At 36.0% G+C, this 21,244-nt stretch overlaps 1 protein-coding gene across 2 annotated transcripts in view; it reads left to right on the top strand.

Moving 5' to 3' along the window:
• Positions 1 to 21,244, top strand: part of LOC121325611 (inositol polyphosphate-5-phosphatase A-like) — a 125,749-nt gene that overhangs the window by 42,915 nt on the left and 61,590 nt on the right. For both annotated transcript variants that reach the window (XM_041268419.1, XM_041268420.1), the window contains 2 exons: positions 439 to 539; positions 1,111 to 1,198. In XM_041268419.1, the coding sequence (XP_041124353.1) occupies positions 439 to 539; positions 1,111 to 1,198 (189 nt within the window). The remainder of the gene's footprint in view (positions 1 to 438; positions 540 to 1,110; positions 1,199 to 21,244) is intronic.

Here is a 21,244-nt window from a genome sequence, read left to right as displayed (position 1 = left end):
CGACACACACAGCTGTATTCTACGGTTTTCTAGGTTAGCTTTGATTGTAGTGTTGTATTAAAATGAGATCTTTTGGCAGTCATTTTACAGACCTGTTATCACAGACTCATTCAACCTCATTCACCAATGAAACATATTTCTCACATCAATTTTACTGTTCACTTGGAATTGCCATTTGTTTTGTTTTTGGGGATTTTTTTTTGTTTTTTTAGTTGTATTTGGGTTTTTTTGTATTTTGTATGTGCCAAAAATAAACCACCTTTTCTTTTGCCTTTTAAACTTTAAACTTTTGTCATTGAGCTGTTTCAGCGAGAATGCATAGGAATTAATTTGTTTGTAACACCAAATAAACGCAATCATTTAATATGTATAAATGATATAGTGACATCAATTGCCTATAAATAGTAAGCTAACCTTGTCTTTTCTTCTGCTTTTCAGACTGTACATACACATAAGCCTCACTTTATTGCTTTACATTGTCAAGAAGTTGGTGGGAAGAACTATGAGGCCTCAATGTCTCATGTGGATTTGTTTGTCAAGTAAGTGCAAAGTTATGTCAGTGCTGAATGAGCGAGTTACATTTACATTCTGCTTTGTGTCTTGCAAATCAGTTTGTTATCTACAGTAGGTATATGTTTCGAATTTGAATGATTTATGTACATTCTGTCAGTCTGCACTTTGATTGGATCGGTTCTCCATTGAGACAATAAAAGAAAGATACCACTGTGTTAAACAGACTTTTTTTTTTTTTTTATTCTCCTCGTGGCTCACTGTAACACCACATTTGTAGTTTGGAAGGAAATGGTACCCCCTGCTGCTAAGTTTGGAAGATGAACATTTACCAAGTCTTAACCAGGGTATTAATACAGACGATTATGTTTTCATTTGCATGTAACGCTTCAGTCTTAAAAGGAAGAAACTTTATCCCAGACTCCATTCCAAGCATGTTACATCATAATGTCAGTTTTCCATGGAATGTTCAGATCCTGAATGTTCATGAGTTTTAACATAAACACTTATGAGTCCCCTTCATTTGATTTAAGGAAAGCAAGAACATTTCTGTCGTGAACTTACTGTTTATTTTTTCTATTTTTTTTTTTTTTTTTCTAGAGAGCTGCTGTCTAGTGATGCAATGAAAGAATACAACAGAGCCCGGGTGTACCTAGACGAGAACTACAAATCCCTAGAACATTTCACGGTAAACAGAATCTGAATAATGCCACCAGGCATTCCTAGACTAAGCACACATGAGCAGGGAGTTTGTGTTTGCTGTCAGATCTCTTACTGAGATGTTGCGTTTATGTGCCTGAATACTGCCTTTTCGAAATGACCTGGGCTTATCTAGGTTGCAGCCCATATTCATTTATATAGAAGACCAGTATTAAGTAAGTATTAGGGGTTGCGCAGATTAAGATAATTGCATTTGCATATGTGACCACCAGATGGTGCTGATGCTAAATTAAAAAAAAAAAAAAAAAAAACGTAACTGAAATGTTATGTAATGAAGTGTTCTAAAACTGTTTTCAATATATTTCATACTCAATAAAAAGCTTTTAAAAGTATGAAGGGTCTAACCAACAAGACCATGTATTTTTCTTCTCAAAGTTCTTGCACAAAGGTTTCATTATATTAACAGATACTGCCTTCAGCTCGTTGCTTGGGCTGGGATTGAGCAGGTCAGTGCTGTGGTTGCCAGAATAGACTCTTCTCTGTTTACCCTGTTACTTTAAAATGCTCTCTTTGTTGACAAGCTCACAGAGTGAAGTATATGGAAGCTGGGCAAGCAGTTATTGGTTGGGTTTAATGCACATGTTGAGTGTGCTGGCTTTGACGTTAAATGCACTTTTAGTGTTGCTCACACTTGCATGGGATTCCTTTTAAAGTATTCTCTTGTAGTCCCCCCTCCATTCATTCATGATGTCATCAAAAATTGAGTGAAAACTCAATTTCAAACCCCCAGATGTACTGAGTGTTGTAACTCTGATTGCTTATAGTGTGTACACAGATACTGTGTTGTAGTTTACATCGTGTATTTCTGCTGCAATTATATACAGTACCGTGGGCCTTTTAATCAGAATTGTGGCAATTCCAGTCTAATTGTTCACTCTGTGTGTTAAGGTAAAAGTCAGAATATTGTTGAATCTCAAGATTTACTCGTAAATGTTGACATTTACCAAGTAAAGTGGTAACTGTCAGAAATAAACATGGTAACGCTTTACTTCGGACATTTTCCGGTGAATCTCAAGAATGCCTTTGGCTAATGATCGAATGTCTTTCCGAAATAAATATGATAACACTTTAGTTAGGACATTTACCGTTAATCTCAAAAATTACCAATAAGCTTTCGTTAAACGTCCGAAAAGCAATTTAATTCTTCATAGTTCCAGTCGTTTACCACCTTACTTGGTAAATATTGGCAGTAAAACTTAAGATTTACCAAATTCAGATGTTTACCATAACATATACTGTGTATTATTTTATAAAACATTTACAAGAAAAAAATAACACTGTTGAAGTTTAGATTACTGTAACGTTAGAGGGAAGGGTGTACAAATAAACTGAAATCTGATTGTTTACCCTTTTTGAAGTTAATACATAAGGAAAGAGTTTTTATAATATGCTATTCAAGATATATTATTTGCTTTGTGCTTGTTTTATGAATTGACATAACACTGTTAATATTGCACACTGTATTTAAAAGGTATAGGTAGAATGTACTTGCATGCAATATTTTGGTTGCAGTATCTGTGTACACCCACTAGATGGCACAATCTATCTTGCTGTCTTAAGTGCCGCAAGTCTGTAAGGTATACAGTTTGACCCATACCGTTCTACTTTAATTTGACACACAGGATATTGAATATGTATCAAAGTGATTTTTTTTTTTTTTTTTAATGTGTATAATACAGTATATTTTGGTCATTTATTTTAGTTTTGTTTCAGGCATAATTTATTTTTATATATATATTTTTTTTTCAAATTTGTTTTTGGTTGCAGCTTGATGTGGTTATGTTATATTTATGTGGCTCTTTTCCTGCATATCGGCTATACCAAGTATTGGAAAAGTTGACTGGCAGCATACATGTTCATATCTCTACAAAATGTTCCAATGTCCACAAAGCTACAGCCATCTGACCACAATCAAAGTTTTAGCCAAGTAAGGACTGAATAATTTAAAAGGATGCATCCAAAAGTATTGTTCCATGTAAGTCATCCTCGCCACATCTCAGACAATGTTTTAGGGTCACTGTAGTGAGGGCTGAATTAAGATGCAACAATTTATATGCCTTCTGAATAAACAGCTTCAGGGATGAAAATAAGAAACTAACTGCATAGACGTTCTGCAGGTTGTCAAATGGTGTGGCACTAAATGTTTCTGCTTGGGAAATGACATGCAATTTTGCATTGTGTTGGTGGTTTTTGGTTGACAGAGCTGGATGTTAAATTGTGATTTAAGGTTAGGATTGGATTTATGTGAAAATGCACCTGGAAACATGGATGTTCTTGGCGCACTGGCTATAGATGTATTAACAATGTGTGTTTTGAGTTCAGTGAGCTTAATTACAGGTTAGGGTTAGGTTTGCCTAAGTAAGCGTACTGGAAAACCTGGAATCACTAAAACTGCTTTGGAATGGGAGTCTTATTCCATCACTTGTACTTTCGTTAGCAGACTCCAGGAGAACCTATATTCCAGCCTGGGCTCTTTTTTCTGTCATAAAAAGATGATTAAGGGACAATTGGAGTGTTGTGCCATTCTCATCAATTTCTGAAAAACAGCTTTCATGCAGTGTCAGGAAACCAAAACAAGGCCAAAGGGCTTTGCACAAGGATGTCTTTGTTGGGACCATTCATGACTTAGTTTGTGCTCGTTTGAAAAATGAGTGCATGAATTAAGAGGTTTTTATGAAGCTTTTAAAAGCACTGATAGAATTCCATCTGTTAAGACTTTAGATTTGTATGTTATTTTCTAAACTGACAATTGATCTGTAACTAAATCACATGACTGCAATCCAGTTTCCTCTTTCTTGCTAGGATCTCTCTCTAGCTGCTCTCTGAAATAGTGGAAATACCTCAATGATATACACCTTTGATTCTGTCAGTTCCATGACAGTCACCTGTTGTCTGGCTGACAACTTAATACTGTCTGTTATTATTTCTATATGTATTTATTTTACCTTACTGTTTCCAGATGTTTTATTTAAATGAATAATATATTGGAAAATGCATTGAGCAGTGCATGGCCCTGTACCCCCAGTCAAACTTTGTTTACTGTATAGGCATTATACACACGCAATGGGAAGGTAACTGTAACTCCCTCGTGTTTTTTTTTTTTTTTTTATAGTTTCACTTAGGATCTGTTTATGGTATGTTCTTAGTCTGATAAAACGTCTACCTAGGGCAATATAGACTAGTTATTAGCACTATATTGTAAAAATACTCCCAAAAGGTTACTAAACAGACAACAAGAAAAGCACTCAGACATAATTTAAAAGGTTTTTTTCAGAACACTGTCCAGGTAAAACTAATAATGATATGATGTTAACATAAATCTTGCTCTGAATGTCACAAAACTGAGTCATAGAAGTAGGAGAATTAAGGACCTATTTTAGTTACACACACACACACACACACACACACACACACACACACACACACACACACACACACACACACACACACACACACACACACACTTGAGGTATACACAGGACTGATTGGTTTGCTGTAGCTCAGCAAATCATTCATTCTTTGGTATATAGGATTTGCTACACAGTGATAACATGGAGGAGTCCAGTTCTGGCAGCTCTTTGCTTTTCAGAGAAGAACGGCAGGTTGTGCATCTGCTGAGCATATGTCTATAAACCATTAAGCTGTGAAAAGTCACACTTGTGTGTATTAAGAAATTTAACAAACTGTCATAATGATTACATGATGACTGGAATGCTAAAATTAGTTAATATTAGTGTTTGTGTCTGCCATTGCCTTTCTGTAAATGAAGACCATTCTAGTACACAAAACACTGCAAAATTAGGTTACACTTTACATATGCCTAATTAGAGATTTTAAAAATAAATACATAATTATAATAAATATTATGAGTAAAATTGTTTACACTTTTAACAGTATTGCAGTTCTGATTTTGTTGAATAGGGTTTTCACATTGCACAGTGTGCCACTTTGTGGCCAAAGCTGTAATTGCACCAGCTGCATTCAACTGTGCATACAGCAACCTATTGTAGGGTAGAGGTCAGCCACAATTAAAATTTTAAATAAACAAATAAAAAGCTTTGTTAGCTAATATGTGCTTTGCTGTAATGCATTCCCAACAGTGGCAGTGGCTGTATTACAATTGGTCCAGTTGACCTTGCTTAGTACTGCGTAGAGATAACAATAGTGATTATTTCCATTTCTTTAAATAACATCTAATCGAGGAACCATATAAGGATTTGTTGACCGTTTTTGCAATTCTAATTCTGGAGACTCATATGAGACATTAAAAAAACATTAAGAAGTTTGATCAAGATAAATATGAACTTGAACAGTGTGATAACAGTTAAAAGGTCCTTCCTATTTTACAGTGTGCTCGTTTAAAAATAGAAAGCATGTTGAAATGTTAAACTAATTGATTATAATACAATCAAATAAAAGCATGTAAGTCACCTGCTATTGTTTGTCTATAGGAGTTTCTCAATGTGTAATGAGGATGCTTATTGATTTGAAGGGTAAAACTTAACACACACCTTTGTTTAAAACAGTGCAGCTTGGTCAAAGGTAAATAGCTACCTGCAACTTAAGGAAGAACATGTGCTGGACAGTCAATAGACAGACTTAAAAGTGAATGTTTGCAACCTTATTAACCACACAGGCATGTGAAGTCATATTACTGTCAAGATAACCCTACTGAATCATACTCTTAAAAATGTAATTTCACTGTGTATTATTAATAATGATAATAATGAGCATGAATTAAAATACCAACACATTTTTACAGTATCTGTTTTCAGACCAGAATTGCAGTAGACTATGGATGTTTAAGTATTTCTAAAATTCTGGTTTCTTGCAACCGTTTTTCATCTCCTTTTATTAGCCTGTCTGAGATTTGTTTTAATTAAGTCAGTGGACCAAGCATGTTTAACCCCAGGACTTTCTGGGGCCCTTCAGAGGCCCTTTCACCTTATTGCAGGGTAAAAGGGACCATTAAAAACTGTCAAACAGCCAAGCCTTTTATTGAGTAAGAAATTGGTTCTTTACGCTGCAGAACAGGATCACGCAAACTAAAGCAATCGAGTGACATTATGAGGGTCAACAGTATGTATTCGGCGCATTTTCCAGCCGTTGTAAATCTGACTGTATTTATTATGAGACTCTGACTGGTCCTTATTACTGTTTTGCTAAATGCAGAGGGTGCCCATCCTTTTAAATTGCTTGCATCAGTTAATCTGCTCTGCCCTTTCTGTCAAGCGCCATGAGAGCAGACCACAGGAAACCGTAAGAGGAGCCCAGAAAGAGGAAACACTGCTACTCAGGTTTTCAGTGTTGTCCAGGCAGTCTATTGATCAGTGTGGTCGAACAGCACAGAAATAATGTGTATCATTTAACTGACCACCATTGAGGGGTATAGAAAAACCATTAGTTATCCCTTGCAAGGCATGGAACATCAGTAGAAGGACATAACATTAACGACGTTCAGTACTCTAACTTCAGAAATGGCCAAATGAGAAAGACATCAGGGATTTATTCTTCTTTGATTTCTTAGGTTTTTTTTTTTTTTTTTTTTTTTTTTTACTGTAGCAGTAAGGTATACAGCAGATAAAATGTCAATTAGGAAAGTCTCGCCTGCTCATTCTCTTACTGCTCCCTCTGTTCCAGGCCATTAATATTTATTGTCTAGAAAGGAGCTCTGGACTATAATGTCTAATACACTGTATCAATGCAATAGTTATGTGTAAAACTGGAAAGAACAAGACATGGAAATATACCCATGTAAAACAACAGATAGGCATTATCATTGTTTATTATTATTTGCCACTAACTGGATCTCAGAGAAACACAGCGGTTTAGTGCTTTATTTATTGTGTAGAGAGTAGAAATGTAACGTTTAATTTACAGGAAATTGAATCCAGGTTAGTCATTTTGTTTCTTTTTTTTTTTTTTTCTTAAGGACTTACTCACTATCATCTGTAGGGCTTTACACACAGGGAAAAGCCCTACAGATGATAGTGATGTTCTATGTAACACATCAGTCTACTGTTGTTGTTGTTGTTGTTGTTATTGGTAGTAGTAGTATTACCAGCAAAAACAACATGCAGAGGAATCTAATACAAAAACAAATAACACATATGCTACAGGACAATGCTTTTCTTTTTTGTAATTTGACAGTGTGGGTACACCATATGTAGATATGAAGGGTGTGTTTAGCGCTGCACTGCCCTGTGGGTATATACCGAACTAGGCTGTCAATCCAGACAAGCCTTTCACAAACACCAAAGTCAATCTCAGACTGTCAAACAAACAAACAAACCCTTTGAGCATCGGCTGCTGCGGCAAGATACCACTTCATATGCAACAGAAACAGCTGTGTTTCCAAATTCGAGCAGGGTGCATGGCGAGGAAGGGTTGTGTGCTTTACAGCCTCTTTGGTGGCAAATACATTGAAACTATATTTATTTATTTTTAACATGTGATTTAACGCCTTGTAGTACAAGCTTCTTGTCTCAGCTGTCCAGCTTCTGCAATGAATCTCTCATTTATGTTGGGCGTCAGGGAAATTTGTCAGGAATGAAAAGGCGCTGTAAACACCTCCAAATACATAGAACCAGCAATCCCCATGCATGCACAGTAAAGCAACAAGATTATCTAGATGTCAGATTTTGGCACTTCACTGTGAGAAGGAGCTGATCACCTAATTCCTCAGTTAGCATGGGTCAGTGATGGAATCACCACTGAAAGGCTGTTTAGCAATACACATGTATTACCTGTGATGTTGTCATCTGTGGAGAAAGCTGTAGTTTGTCTATCTGACAGTGAAGCTACAGTAGCACACTTCAGTTATTCATCTTTTTTTCATGTTTAAGTCCTACTTTTTAGCTCACAAGGCAACCATACTGCTTTATCAACAGCTGGCATTCCTAGCACCAAATATAATATATATATATATATATATATATATATATATATATATATATATATATATATATATATATTAGAGACTTGGCAATGATTTAGTGGAAGTGATCCACAATGGATGGGATTTACTTAAACACTGTCCAGGTGGCAGTATATAACCACGTTAAGAATATTACAGACCAAATTCAAACAGCTGTCATTTTAATATGGGGGAATGTCAGAACAGACGTAACTAATTTAAATAAAGTAGATGTCACTGTTGTAATATGGTCTGGCCATAACTGCTTCTCTCCATCCATCACACACACACACCTGTGTTGCATAACAATCGATGGATCTGGCGTTGGCTATTAATTATGGCCATGCAAGTTTGGTACTGGTCTGAGGGTACAGTTTCGCTTTTGAAAAATATTCCTTGGCTCAGCAAGAAAAACAAAGAAATGGGATGCATTTATGATAAAGACCCTAATCTTCATTATGAATATACCCTCCCTCTCTCCCAAGCACCCACCGTAAAAGACACAGCTGATAAAGTGTACAAGACGGGATTGGTTTACTGAGGTTATCAGGCCCTTCGTGACAAACTAAATCATATCTGTCTGGGGTCGCGTAGCAGAGATAATGATGTGATTCCAGCACAGAGGCAACCTGCATCACCCTATGCTGTACATTATGATGTGCGGCCGTCAGCCGCTGGGGTTCGTAGTGAAGGTGAAACTGTCATATCGATCTTTTTAGCACTAAAATATGAGCCACTTTACTCCGCTCCCTAGTGCTGTGATGTGAAAAATAATAACTCGGATCCAAATTAAAAATATTGATCGCTTAGAAGGTGTTGAGAGCAAATAAACACCCGCGAAACCTTTTTTTTTTTCTTCTGGGTCACGGCTGAAACGTTGTCAGGCAGTAAACACATTCGCATGTCAGTAGTCAGCGCTTTCATTTCTTTTCCCATTGATTTCTAATCAGTTCAGTCCTTAAAGAAATCCCATGGTTTTCAGGCCTCAGGAATTACACTTCCCCCTCTAAACAACAACCTTCCAAATTGTTAATTGTTAATCTCCAGCCAAATCATTTTCTTGGGGCCAATGAGTTGTTCTTAATCCACTCGCCCATCGACTGATTGATTCTTGACTCAATAAACTTGCATTAGCCCCGCTTTCTTCAAGGCCTTCCGTCATAATTTTTTGTACATTTAGACTTGACTTTTTTATTTCCCTGGTAACAGATGAGCTGACATTGGGTCATCAAATGTGTGGGAAAACAATTGCCACAAGGTTAATTTTATTGCTGGCTCCATGCATTTTAAGCAGGCGTGAGGTATTTTCCGCCACAGTCCTGATAAACGACTTTGTCTACCAGGAAAGAATAAGAATGAGCACAAGAGAGAGAGTGGGAGAGATTATCAAATGTCTGAAATCTAATTTAAAAAATGTGACGTGGTGAAAATTGGAACTATGATCTATAGTATGGATACTATGGATGAGTTAATAAGATGTTTCATTAGCAGTTCGTATTACCAGAAAGTATCCACTATACTGTTTTAAAACATGATCCTGAGATCTATGTAAACTGTGTTTTTATTTATTCATTTTCATGCTAAAAAATGTAAATGAATGTATTTTCTCAAATTCCAATTTGTGTCTGGTTGATGAAGCAAACAAACAAACAAATAAACAAAAAAACTACAATGTGGTTGGTTACATTTGAACCAAAACAGAACTGTACAACAAAAAAATGTGTGTGTGTATACATACACGCAAGTAAAAGAGACTGGAATTTGTCTGCGCTGGAGTTGTGCAGCATCACATGTGTCTTTAAGTAGTACGGACATGTTGAAAAATAAGATATAACAATACCCCTCTCTCCTCAGAATACTAATTGCAGTTTTTTCATATACTTCTTGATTCCTCTGTATATCATTTACATCTCCTTTCTGATCTGGCCAGACATCACCTATAACATCCCCATTAACTAATCTCCTTGCTCTGATTCCCATAATCCTTTCCTATTAAAACTTGTTGTTTTTCACAGATTTACTTGGTTTATAAAAGTCATACAATCCTTCATATACAGTACATTGTAGATCAATATTTGGGAAAGCTTGCACCAGAATAGAAATATTGTGGTCCCTCCATCAGAAACCTGATTTCAAGATGCTTGGTATTCATTATGGGACAGGCATGTTTTTGTTTTTAATGATATTTGATTTAAAATGTATTTATTGGAATAATGATATAATTGTTATGATAGATGTATCTTTTATTTAAAAAAAAATAGATGAAATAAATGTACTTCCATGCATGTGCAGGTAGACTTTGTCATGAGGAAAATTGCCAAGGCTGTCAAGTTTATACAGTGTATGACTAAGAAAAACTATTTAGTGTTCACCTCTAGCAACAGAACTATATTATTATCTAAAGGCATAACCACTTATAATCTAAAGACATAGACATCATATTATGGTGGTCATTGACAGATTCATAAATGTTGACTAAATAAAGACTAGGCATTGAAAACAAGTTTTTATAATATATATATTCTAGAAATTCCTGTATGATTTCAAATGTGTTGAATCTCCCTGTTGGCACTGTATGTTTAATATAATCTTAATGCTGTTCAGCTTTGTGAAATTGCAAATGAGCTGTCAATAAACACAAGGACACTTAAGGGTATTTTTAAAATTGATTTCCTTGTATAGCTATTAGTGTTTGACATACTGTAGCATCCACAACAACCATGTGTGCGATCAATTAAACCAATGAAATATAAAATAGGACGACTCCAGGCTTTATTTTTTGTTTGTATTTTGTCCACTGCAACTAGATGGTGCTGGTGCATACTAATATAAAGACACACTGGGTTATTGGATGACAGTCATCTAGAACTGAATAGTAGCTCCTGAACTCAGCCTTAACAGTCATAGAAAATAAAATATAATAAATATATATTCAAGTAATTGCCATGAGAACCACTCAAAATAAATGCTAACGCAATAAGAAGGTAAGGGAACAGAATATATCATTTGAAGCGACTTACTTAACCTGCTTTCACTTTAAAATAAGGATATCACTTACTCAGTAAATATGAATGAAATATGAGTTAAATGTAAATAACACATTTTTAAAGTTATTGCCCTTTACGTTATCTTTGCTTACCCTTGATCCTGAACCCAAGATGTTGTTGGCTTGGCGCAATGCCCTGTCATCCATAATAACACAGATATGGGTGTTTTAAATATCTCAGCCCATTATTATCTGCACTGAATTGAGCCATAGATCTTCACATAATCCTGGTGCTATAGATTTGTAATCTGTAAAGAGCCAAATCACTGCCTCCATTCCACAGCTCCCTAAAGCATTCAAACTGTCTGCTTCTTGTAGAAAGAACTATTATGTTTGCAGAATCTAATTGATTTCAATTGATTAGGTTAAATTTCCATGGACGTCTTATTGATTGCTGGAGCCCTCAACTAGCTGATAATTAATAAGCTAAGTTACACAAACACAAGTCAACAGGCACATGATGAATAGGGCTCTTCCGCTTAGAGAAACACTTTTCCTGATGTTCCATATGGCCTGGTGTCCTTTAATGTGCCCTCTTAACAATGCAGAACAGCAGCTACTCTAATTAAATGCACAAAGGTTGGTTTTCTTACAAATGCAAAGGGCTCATTCATTATTAGCACTAATTTAATAATTGATTTAGCTTTCGTGTTCTAGGCTAAGCACTGTGTTCCTGTGTTGTTGATAAATTGCAGCTGAATGTGTGTTTGAGTAATCCAGCAGTTTAGCAGTTTTGGGCAGAGCAGAGACTGTAAATTCAGATGTTACATTGTATTATTTCCTGTGGGGATGCATATCCCAGACAACAGGATTATAATGGAGGTGCATTGCCACTCTTAAGAGTTTTACATAGCCTACAGTTTATCTTGACAACCACTTACCCTATTGTAATGAAACTTGTATTGCGTATTGAGAGTATATAGTAAGCATACAGGGATATGCACTGAATATATAATCAGATGCTGAGGATATTTAAAGGGAACACGTCCAATTATCACATTAGTTTTCCAGTAAAACAGTCCAATCCAATAACCCACTTTGAACTTGTTTTTTTTAGAGCCAGAACATTAATGACAGGTGTCCGTCAGGGTATGAACATGTGTGGGAGTTTTACACGGCCTACTGTATCTATAGAATCACTTATCCTGTTTCAGTTAACCTTGTTTGGGATATATTTACCACATATTACTGAAGGTGCCATACATGTAATAAGTGTATTTAGCTTTAAATGGGTTGACAGTGTTTAAAATACACCTTATGAGTGAATTCAGGAAATACATAGTCAGTTTCTTGATTACTTTGAGAGAACTGAGGCATTGATAAAGGGTTTAAGCTTGACCTCACATTGTCTGTGATTGTGTATTGTAAGCACCACAGGGAGATGTGTAAAGATTTGGAACAGTGACAGACAATGATTTAGAGGTGACTGATTGTTTTTTTTGCTGCCAAAAGGCTTACTTTCAGAGATTGACTGCATTTGTTGATTCATTTACTAACATCAAACTGTGTTTGATTCACAGTGTACAACTTCAGACTGGCTTGTCTTGCTTTTAGAAAGGCACCTTTTATACTCAAATAGTGTGCCCAGTTTCCACAAAGCATTCAAAATGAACCAAACCCAGCTCAATGATGCCTTGTTTCTTTACAAACTTCAGAAGCATATGGCTTCATGATATTTTGAGGAGGAAAGAGAATGTATAGCCTAGCTGAGCCATTGAGCCTCAGGGCAGTGAACTTACTTTAGTGAGCCAGAGTGAGGCAGAAATAATAACAGTACAGGTAAATATGTTGCCATACACAAAACAAACACGTTTCTGTATTATGGAATACAGCCACTAACATATGTTTACCATAAGGAAGTATGCACTTACAACTAAAATTCCTTTTTAGGGATTTATCTTTCGTTGCCATTTATTTAATTACCTAAATACAGTTTGGAGGTGGTATGCATTATGTGTGCAGCGTTTTATAAAAAACAAAATAAAACCAATCTTGTAATATGCCTAGGTAATAAAAAAGAGCCTTTTCATACAGTCATCTTACCTTTTTAAAGGACAAAGAGCTCTGCTGGAGCTGGGCAGGGTTCAGGGGTGAGAGTTCCCGATGAGTGGCTTTGTGCTAGATTGGGGTTGCCTTAAAGATCACTGACTACTACAGTGAAGATCTATAGCTTGCCCCCCCCCCCCCCCCCCCCCCCGTGTGTGTGTGTGTGTATTTTTTATTTATTTTTTTAATACAGTTTAAGACTACTGTTGCGCTGCTTTGTATTTTTAAAACTTCAAATTAAGGACAGTTATTTATTTATTTATTTATTTATTTGTAGTCTCCAGATGACTCCGTTTGAAAAGGCGTCAGAATGAGTCTGGTGGTCTGTTTAATTTTAACATCTCGGTACTGCCAACACGATTGGCTAGGTCAGTTGTGGGCCAACAGATTGGGGTTAAGGTGTTGTTGGATGCTTTCATCCATATTTATTTTCGATTTAAACAAGATGAATTCCGTGCATGGCGCCACGTAGTGCCTAAAACATGGCACGCTTGGTGTTATTGATTGAGAATGTCGTTGTTCTGGGCACATCTTGACAGTTAGGGGGCAGTAATGCAGTCCCCAGGTCACAATCAGTAATTAAACACAATAGAGCACTATGAAGAAATTGCAGCATTTTTAAAATATGGTTAATGGGCCAGAAATTAATAGATTTCAAATAATCTTTTTTCTTTTTTGCCCAGCTAAGAAGCCTTAGCTTTTGTCTCCCTTTATCCTTCAGTTCTCATTTGCGACCTTTTTTGAGGAAAAATAAATATGTCTAGTCCTAATGGTCATTCCACCAATGTGTCATTGTCCTTGGGTGGCAAGCGTTTTTGTGTTTTTAGGGGTATGTAACACAGAAGGGGCATTTTAATGACATTAAGTGTAGTTAACAGCAGCAATACAGTAGGCTTATACTAGAAGTGTTCTGTCAGAGCCCTATTATAAGGATGGGCTGGGTAATTACAATGGCTAGCCCTGGGAACAGCTGTGGATTTTATCAGAACCAGTTGAGGTTTATGAATTCATTTATGAGATCCAACAATGTAATGATTTAATTTCACTCTTCTCATAAATGCTGCTGTACATGGAAAGGATAGTGGGCACTTCTACTGCGAACAAGATCTTTTTAAATAGCATCAGCAGTCTGGTTAAAGCTGCAGCTCTTTTATTCAACGCTAACCATTCCAATTATTTTAAAGGCTTTCAAAAAATGGGAAGAGTAGCAAAAAAAAAAAAAAAAAACACAAATCAAATAATGCAATTACTGCAGGATTTCGTTCTGGAGTTAAGTGCATTTTTATTGTTTAACTTATTATATTTTTTTTTCTTCCTTGTAAGATCTTCCTCCGTGCCAGTCTTCATCTGATATCACAGTAATTGAGTTTGGTGCTACAAATCAGATTTCTCAAATTGGGTTATCTCTTCTGAAATTGGAGAGGTATCCTGGCAGTCAGAACTTTGAGTTAATCTGCTTTCCTTAAGCCTCTGGTGACTGGGACGGCAACAAGATTGCACCAGTTAAAACATTTCCCTGTCACCGTGGACATGGTGTCATTTCTCCCCGATCCCTTGCGCAAATAATGACATTTGAATCGAGCATTAACAGGCTTAATTACTTTAAAATTGTCATTTTAATTTACACTGATATAGTATTGATCATACAAGCAGAGATTAAGCTGCTCACTGGAGCAGATGATGGGGAATTAAACATTAAAGGGTCCTCTTGGGGATGAGAGGGCTGTCCAGACTGTGCCAGAAGAGGAATGATATTTCTCTGTAATGAACTGGCAGCATGCAAGGACATGAATCTTTGGCCTGCTGGAAAAGAAGGGAAATAATGGGGTTGGGAAACGTTTGCAGGTTATTCATTCACTGCCATGCACCAATTCTCCTGTGATTCATCCACCTCGCCAGTGTTTATTTATCCAGCACATTCAGCTTCTCTGACCTTTTCTAGCTAAGTATATATAACCCACTGGCTGGGAAGATTTCTTCAGGTGTAACGTGTTACTGGAGATTAAATTGTTTCTCTTTGTCTGGACAGGATATTGTTTTGGGCGTGGGGCTGTTCATTCATTTAGAACTCAAGCCATAGGTTTGATATATTTAGAAAGCGTCCCTAATTTAGCAGGTGACGTTGGAATTGATGATGTCACTACTGTGGTAATAGATAGACAGACTGTGAAAAAAAAAGATTATTTCAGATTTTTATAAAGCTATTTTATACAATCATCATAAATAATAATAATAATAATAATAATAATAATAATAATAATAATAAATAATCTTATTATACAATGTTTGCGCTATTTAGCTCATTAAGGCTGGGGTTTTGCATTTCAGTTTAAGAACTGTAGATGATCTCTGAACCACTCTATCAGTCCTTAAAGGTATACCATTCGCCCCCCAAGGGCAGTATTTGCAACTTGAGGCAACTGTTGGTGAATTTGATAAGGTTTGGCAGCGTATGCAGAAAAGAAGTGTGTAGCACAATAAACCTCTGATTAGGCAACATTCAGCGCCGTGTAGCGTGTGATCAAGTCTGCAGGAACACAGCCTTGAAATCTCAATAAAGGGACGCGTTAATCCCTGATAGCTCTTAAACGGTTATGATTGTGTGAGGTATCCTGTCCATCCTTATCGAGGCTAGGAATCACTTTGAATGTCATTCTGTATGTTCCTAGCAAGGCTGATAATTGCATTTTAATAGATAACCAAAATAAGTCATAAATCAAGTAGAAACACATTAGCAGGGAATCTGAAGACGGAATTCTCCCGAGTCTTGTAAAAGAAAGCTGGGATTAGCAGGAACCCTAATAACACACATGGGGCTCTCATCTGTCTTAAAGCTGCATTTCTCTGAGTTTATCTCGTGTTTTTAAAGGGGCAGGAGGTTAGCCCAAAGGTTAATATGCAAAACTTAATGAATGTCAGAAGCAGTATAATTAATATGTCTAATTTCTAATTAGAATTGTCTACTTAATTTTGGCTTCTCCTGACATCTGCAATTTTTAAGTTCTGCAAATAACTGTAAGGTTCTTTATTCCTGATCTAAAATAAAACATCTTGAATGCATAGATCGTGCACGAAAATAATACATCATACATGCATTCTTTTCAGACATTGCAATGATTCTTCCAAACACATTCAGAAATTGCATATACAGCAGAAAAACCGGCTAAAACAGGTTCATCATGTCAAATCAGAACATTTCATTATTTTTTTGGCACATAAAATTGCTACAATAAGGACATAAGCATTGCAGTTTTTATGTTTTATGTTGTATTTGGGTTGCTATGTGCTAATTGTAGTTTAAATTTGATCATTTTTAGTGCATAAATTTAGTTTTCACATTACTGTATTTATTGTGCTTCTTAACCCCAAATGGCAATGCTCTGGTTTCGTTTAGCATGAGAACAGCTGAAGCTTTTGTAATTTAACGTTTGCAAATATGAACACATTAAACTCCAATTAATACAAACTTGGAATTACTGATGCCCATTTAAGGATTCATCTATCTCCCGAATGATTAGTTTCCATGGATTTAGTGTCAGCACTGGGAAAATGTGGTTAGGATATTGGAGGAGGCCTGGAGAAGGGAAAATGATCCAGCCTTGCTAATGGCAAGTGTGCAAGAGAGCTGATAATGAAGGCTGCTCAAAGAGGCACGTCTTTAAATGCTGGGTTCTGCAACGTGTTTAATGCACGTAATGGGCTTTGGCAGCTCCTTGAATATTCCTGGTCAGTACTGTGCTCTTACAGGTCTCTAGATCATTGTCTCACCCAATCGCCTTAGAATTTTACATTGTTTAGTCAACCAGCCTTCCATTTAACCCATATCCAAACCACTACACTATAGCAGCACTTAATAAAATTAACAGGTATTGTGTGACACATTTAAAAACCTGCAGGACTTTCATTTTTCTGTATTGCAATACAGCACATCCTCAATATCACCAGGGCATTACAGTGTTCAGCACAGTTGTGTAAGTTATTGAACAGCTCTAATTGTGGCCTATTGCAAATTAGCTGAAAACTACAGATGAAATGCTGTATTATTGAATGCTTCTGCTGAATTGTATTATTGTCGTTTGACTGTTCTTCCCAATAATAGAATCTGTTTATTTTTATGGTGCAATTCAGTTTCCTAATCTAATATTGAGCATATCACAGAAGGTTTTATATATTTTTGCAGACAGCAGGGTATAAACAGAAATTAAATAACCACATGTTTGAAATTTGCAGTCATATGCCTACTGCTCTCTGAATGATTTCAATATGTTGTCCAGTGCAGCCCCTAACCCATCAATGCTATCTTTTAAAAACAAATTAGCTCATACTGCTTGACCTTGTGATTATTCAAGATAGATGTACATCAAATCTTTGAAATTGTTTTAGCTTTTCGTTTTTTCTAACAATATTAAACATGGACAGGGTAATTGATTTAAAATGGCTTTTAGTGGAGAGGAACGCATACTTTTGTTTTTCAGGGCCCAGACACAGGCATACAAGCTTCAAGCAGCAGTAAAGAGGTGGTGTGAGGTTAGATAATAATGAGCCCTTTCTTGCTTTTCATGGTCCTTCTCAAATTGATTTTTGTCAGGAAAATGAATATAGTTTCTCAAGGTTACTAGGTGAAGTAAGTGCAAGGCTGTAGAATTACCACACTCAGTGTAAAGTGATTGCACGGTATTAGCCTGAACATGTGAGGGGAGATGTACTGTTCTCCCTTTCTTTGAAACAGTAATCCTTCAGTAACAATTTACAGCGTGAATGTCATACAGAATGTTTGTATTGTTTCATCGTTACCATTTTCAACAATAGGATTTTATTACGCAATTCAGAGCGTATATATATATATATATATATATATATATATATATATATATATATATATATATATATATATATAATTGGTGAGTGTGTTTAGGAAGTGTACATGTTGATTAAAACATACATGTTATCCAATAATGATTAATAAGCAATATAATCTATGCATTGTGAACATGTGATTTGGAAATCTGCATAGGAGTCAAGATGAGCTTTCATTTGTAAGACAGTGTCGACACAGCTTGCTGGGCATTTAAGAGACACTTTTTTTTTTTTTTTGTTTCCTCTAACTGTATTCTCCCCCCCCCTTGTCACTGATTGTAATTACAAATAGATGCTTTTAAGTTGTATGGGCGCGATTGTAATTAGTTTCAAGTCACTCCCCGTTTGACAGGAAGCTGTAACACACTGTACTTAGAGTGGAGTGCTGTACTACCCCATGTCTGCTTTCACAACTTTTATATAAATTGAGTGTTAGCTGTGTGTGTGTGTGTGTGTGTGTGTGTGTGTGTGTAGTTTTTGAAGGACATTTGGGGTTTATTAAACTCCTAAAGACCAATATCAATACATGTCTGCTTTCACAACTTTTATATAAATTGAGTGTTGGCTGTGTGTGTGTGTGTGTGTGTGTAGTTTTTGAAGGACATTTGGGGTTTATTAAACTCCTAAAGACCAATATCAATACAGGTCCAACAACAACTGCAGCAGTGGGAAATATCATGTCGTAAAACTGGGCTAGTATCAAATCTGGCTTTATTAAATGTTACTTTTCCATTTTATTTAGCTCCCTGTCTCTACTGTTTTAATTTGATTTGGTGGCTGTATTGTAGGCTTCTTGGTTTTGTGTTTACTCCTTTACTTTGAGCTCAAGTTCTGTTATAAAACTGCATCATGTAAGCCTGATTTTGATTCTTAACGGGAATAACCACCACTTTGTTGCCATTCATTTCAGTATAATCGTGAACAAATAAGCAGTGCAGTGGCATTGAGAAGCTACTGTACAGCAGTCTTAGTGAAAATCTTAACAAATTAACTATGGCAAGCCAGATTTGTTAAATCAGACAAGACATTTGATAAATGGCTATTCTATTTCAACATTAATGGCATTAAAAAAAAAAAAAAATCAACTAGAGCCCCAAATTGTAATTTCCGTATGTATCATTTACTAATGGAAATACCTTTACCAACAGGTTGAAATTGTATTTTCAATTATTGGACATCCATAGCTAAATGCAATTTAAATTAATGCTTATAAATAATACATAATACGTATTTTACTCAGTACATTTGGAACAATTAAATGATGGTATTGGCAAGTGAGCAGAACAAAAGAATAATGAGGGTAATGCTATTCTAACTCCTAATGTATGTCCCCAGAGTTTCAGTTTAAATTGTTTTTAAATGCAATAATATAGTCAGTAGGTATCTTGTGTGCACTTTCTAGATTGTATAGTAATATATACACACAAAGAGTAAGTGGTTATTCATTGAATGGCATTTAAGTAACTGGTTTATTTGATGGTGGTTAAAGTAGTAGGATTTCCTTTTCCACTCTGTGTTGATTCATTTATTTTTTACATGACTGATCACACAACAAGATTAAAGATAACTTTGCATAAATGAATTGCTAACATTGGCTGAATGCATACATGACTTCAGCTTTTGCAGCAACAACTATAAAATAAACTTTACAGATTTGACAATATCTTCCAACTTTCTACCTCTTGGAACATCTACAGCGAAACACCCTAAACAGATTTTGACTTCCCAACATAGGTCTGTAGAAATGACTTATGCTTAAAATGTACATTAAAGGTAATACCACAATAGAGGACTCTGCCACAAATATACCCACTTATGAAGGTAGATTCCACAAACGATTTAGCTACAGAAGTTATGTAATGGAATAATCTAGGTTTGTTTTTAATAGCATACAACAAGTTTAAGGGTGTGTATTTTATACAATTGTATTTTAAATAAAAATAAGGACAGCATGTGTTTGTTTTTAGATAGGGCATTGGCTCAGTACTGATTCAAGATGTTACTGGAGGAATGATGAGCCTGTCTCTAAATTGGCAGATAGAAACATCCATTTCTCTCCTAATTAGAGGGCCCACCACTGGGAGATATGACAGAGTTCAACTGCGCAATGTACTGCCTGCCAGGTTCCATAGAGCACGCTTTATAAAATGCTCTTTAATTCAGGAACACAATATCATTAACTTTGCAAGTGGATGAACACAATGGACAAGCAATTTAATTAACTTCTACCATTGGATGTTGGAGGGGAGGCAAAATGAAATTAATGCACAATATTTCCCAGAGAAGCGGCCAGCATTGGAAAGGGTTCGATTGTTGGCAGGTCAGGCTCGGGCACTGCTTTGTCCAATTATTCCTTGTTTAGTCCTATCCATAACTGCTTTCTGTAGTTTGTAGATCAATCATCCATTGCTGTCATTGGAGTTCAAGGGATTTTAAAATGATCTGGATAGTCTGCAATCGTACTGACCAGCAATATAGAGCCTTTTGTCATAATGTGTCTAGTACAGTATCAACGAATTTGTCTTATCAAACTGCGTTGGCTTTGTGTTAACCGGGTCTTGAAAGGGATTTGAGTCTGTATCCACACCTTTGTTTATCATTCCACGTTTAAAAATTGACTGTCTTTGAGAAGTCAACAATTTAGCTTAAATGGGGTAATAAAAGTACCGAGTTATATAGTTATTACGTGTTGCCATTCTGAGTAGCCTTTTGGAATTAATTACCAGGAGTTTTGTAATCTTATCCTGACAACTTTCGCAACTTGTCTTTTATTTACCATATATCCTGTGCTTTAGCAGCCTTTATTAACACAATGTCCACCAATAGGAAATCACTGTTTTTGCAAGGAAATCACTGTTTTTAAGCAGGAGATTTTTTTAAGCCTACTGGTAAGAAAGACTACTTAAAGAGAGTTCTAGATTCTTTTGGTGTTGGTGCTTAGACTTTATCATGTTACCCTTATTTGCTGTTTAGTCCACAGAGTAGACTAGACCTTTGTTTTAAGACCTCACCCCAATGCAGGCCAGTTGGAATGCCCAATATTAGACTGTTTGCTGGCCCATTGATCTAAATGGTGACAGATGTAAATACAGATGTTGTTTGAATTATAGAATAAGACCCTTGTGCCATATTTAATTTTACACACATAA

This window comes from Polyodon spathula, chromosome 13 (genome assembly GCF_017654505.1).
Source record: "Polyodon spathula isolate WHYD16114869_AA chromosome 13, ASM1765450v1, whole genome shotgun sequence".
NCBI lineage: Eukaryota > Metazoa > Chordata > Actinopteri > Acipenseriformes > Polyodontidae > Polyodon > Polyodon spathula.
This window is presented reverse-complemented; position numbering and strand designations above follow the sequence as displayed.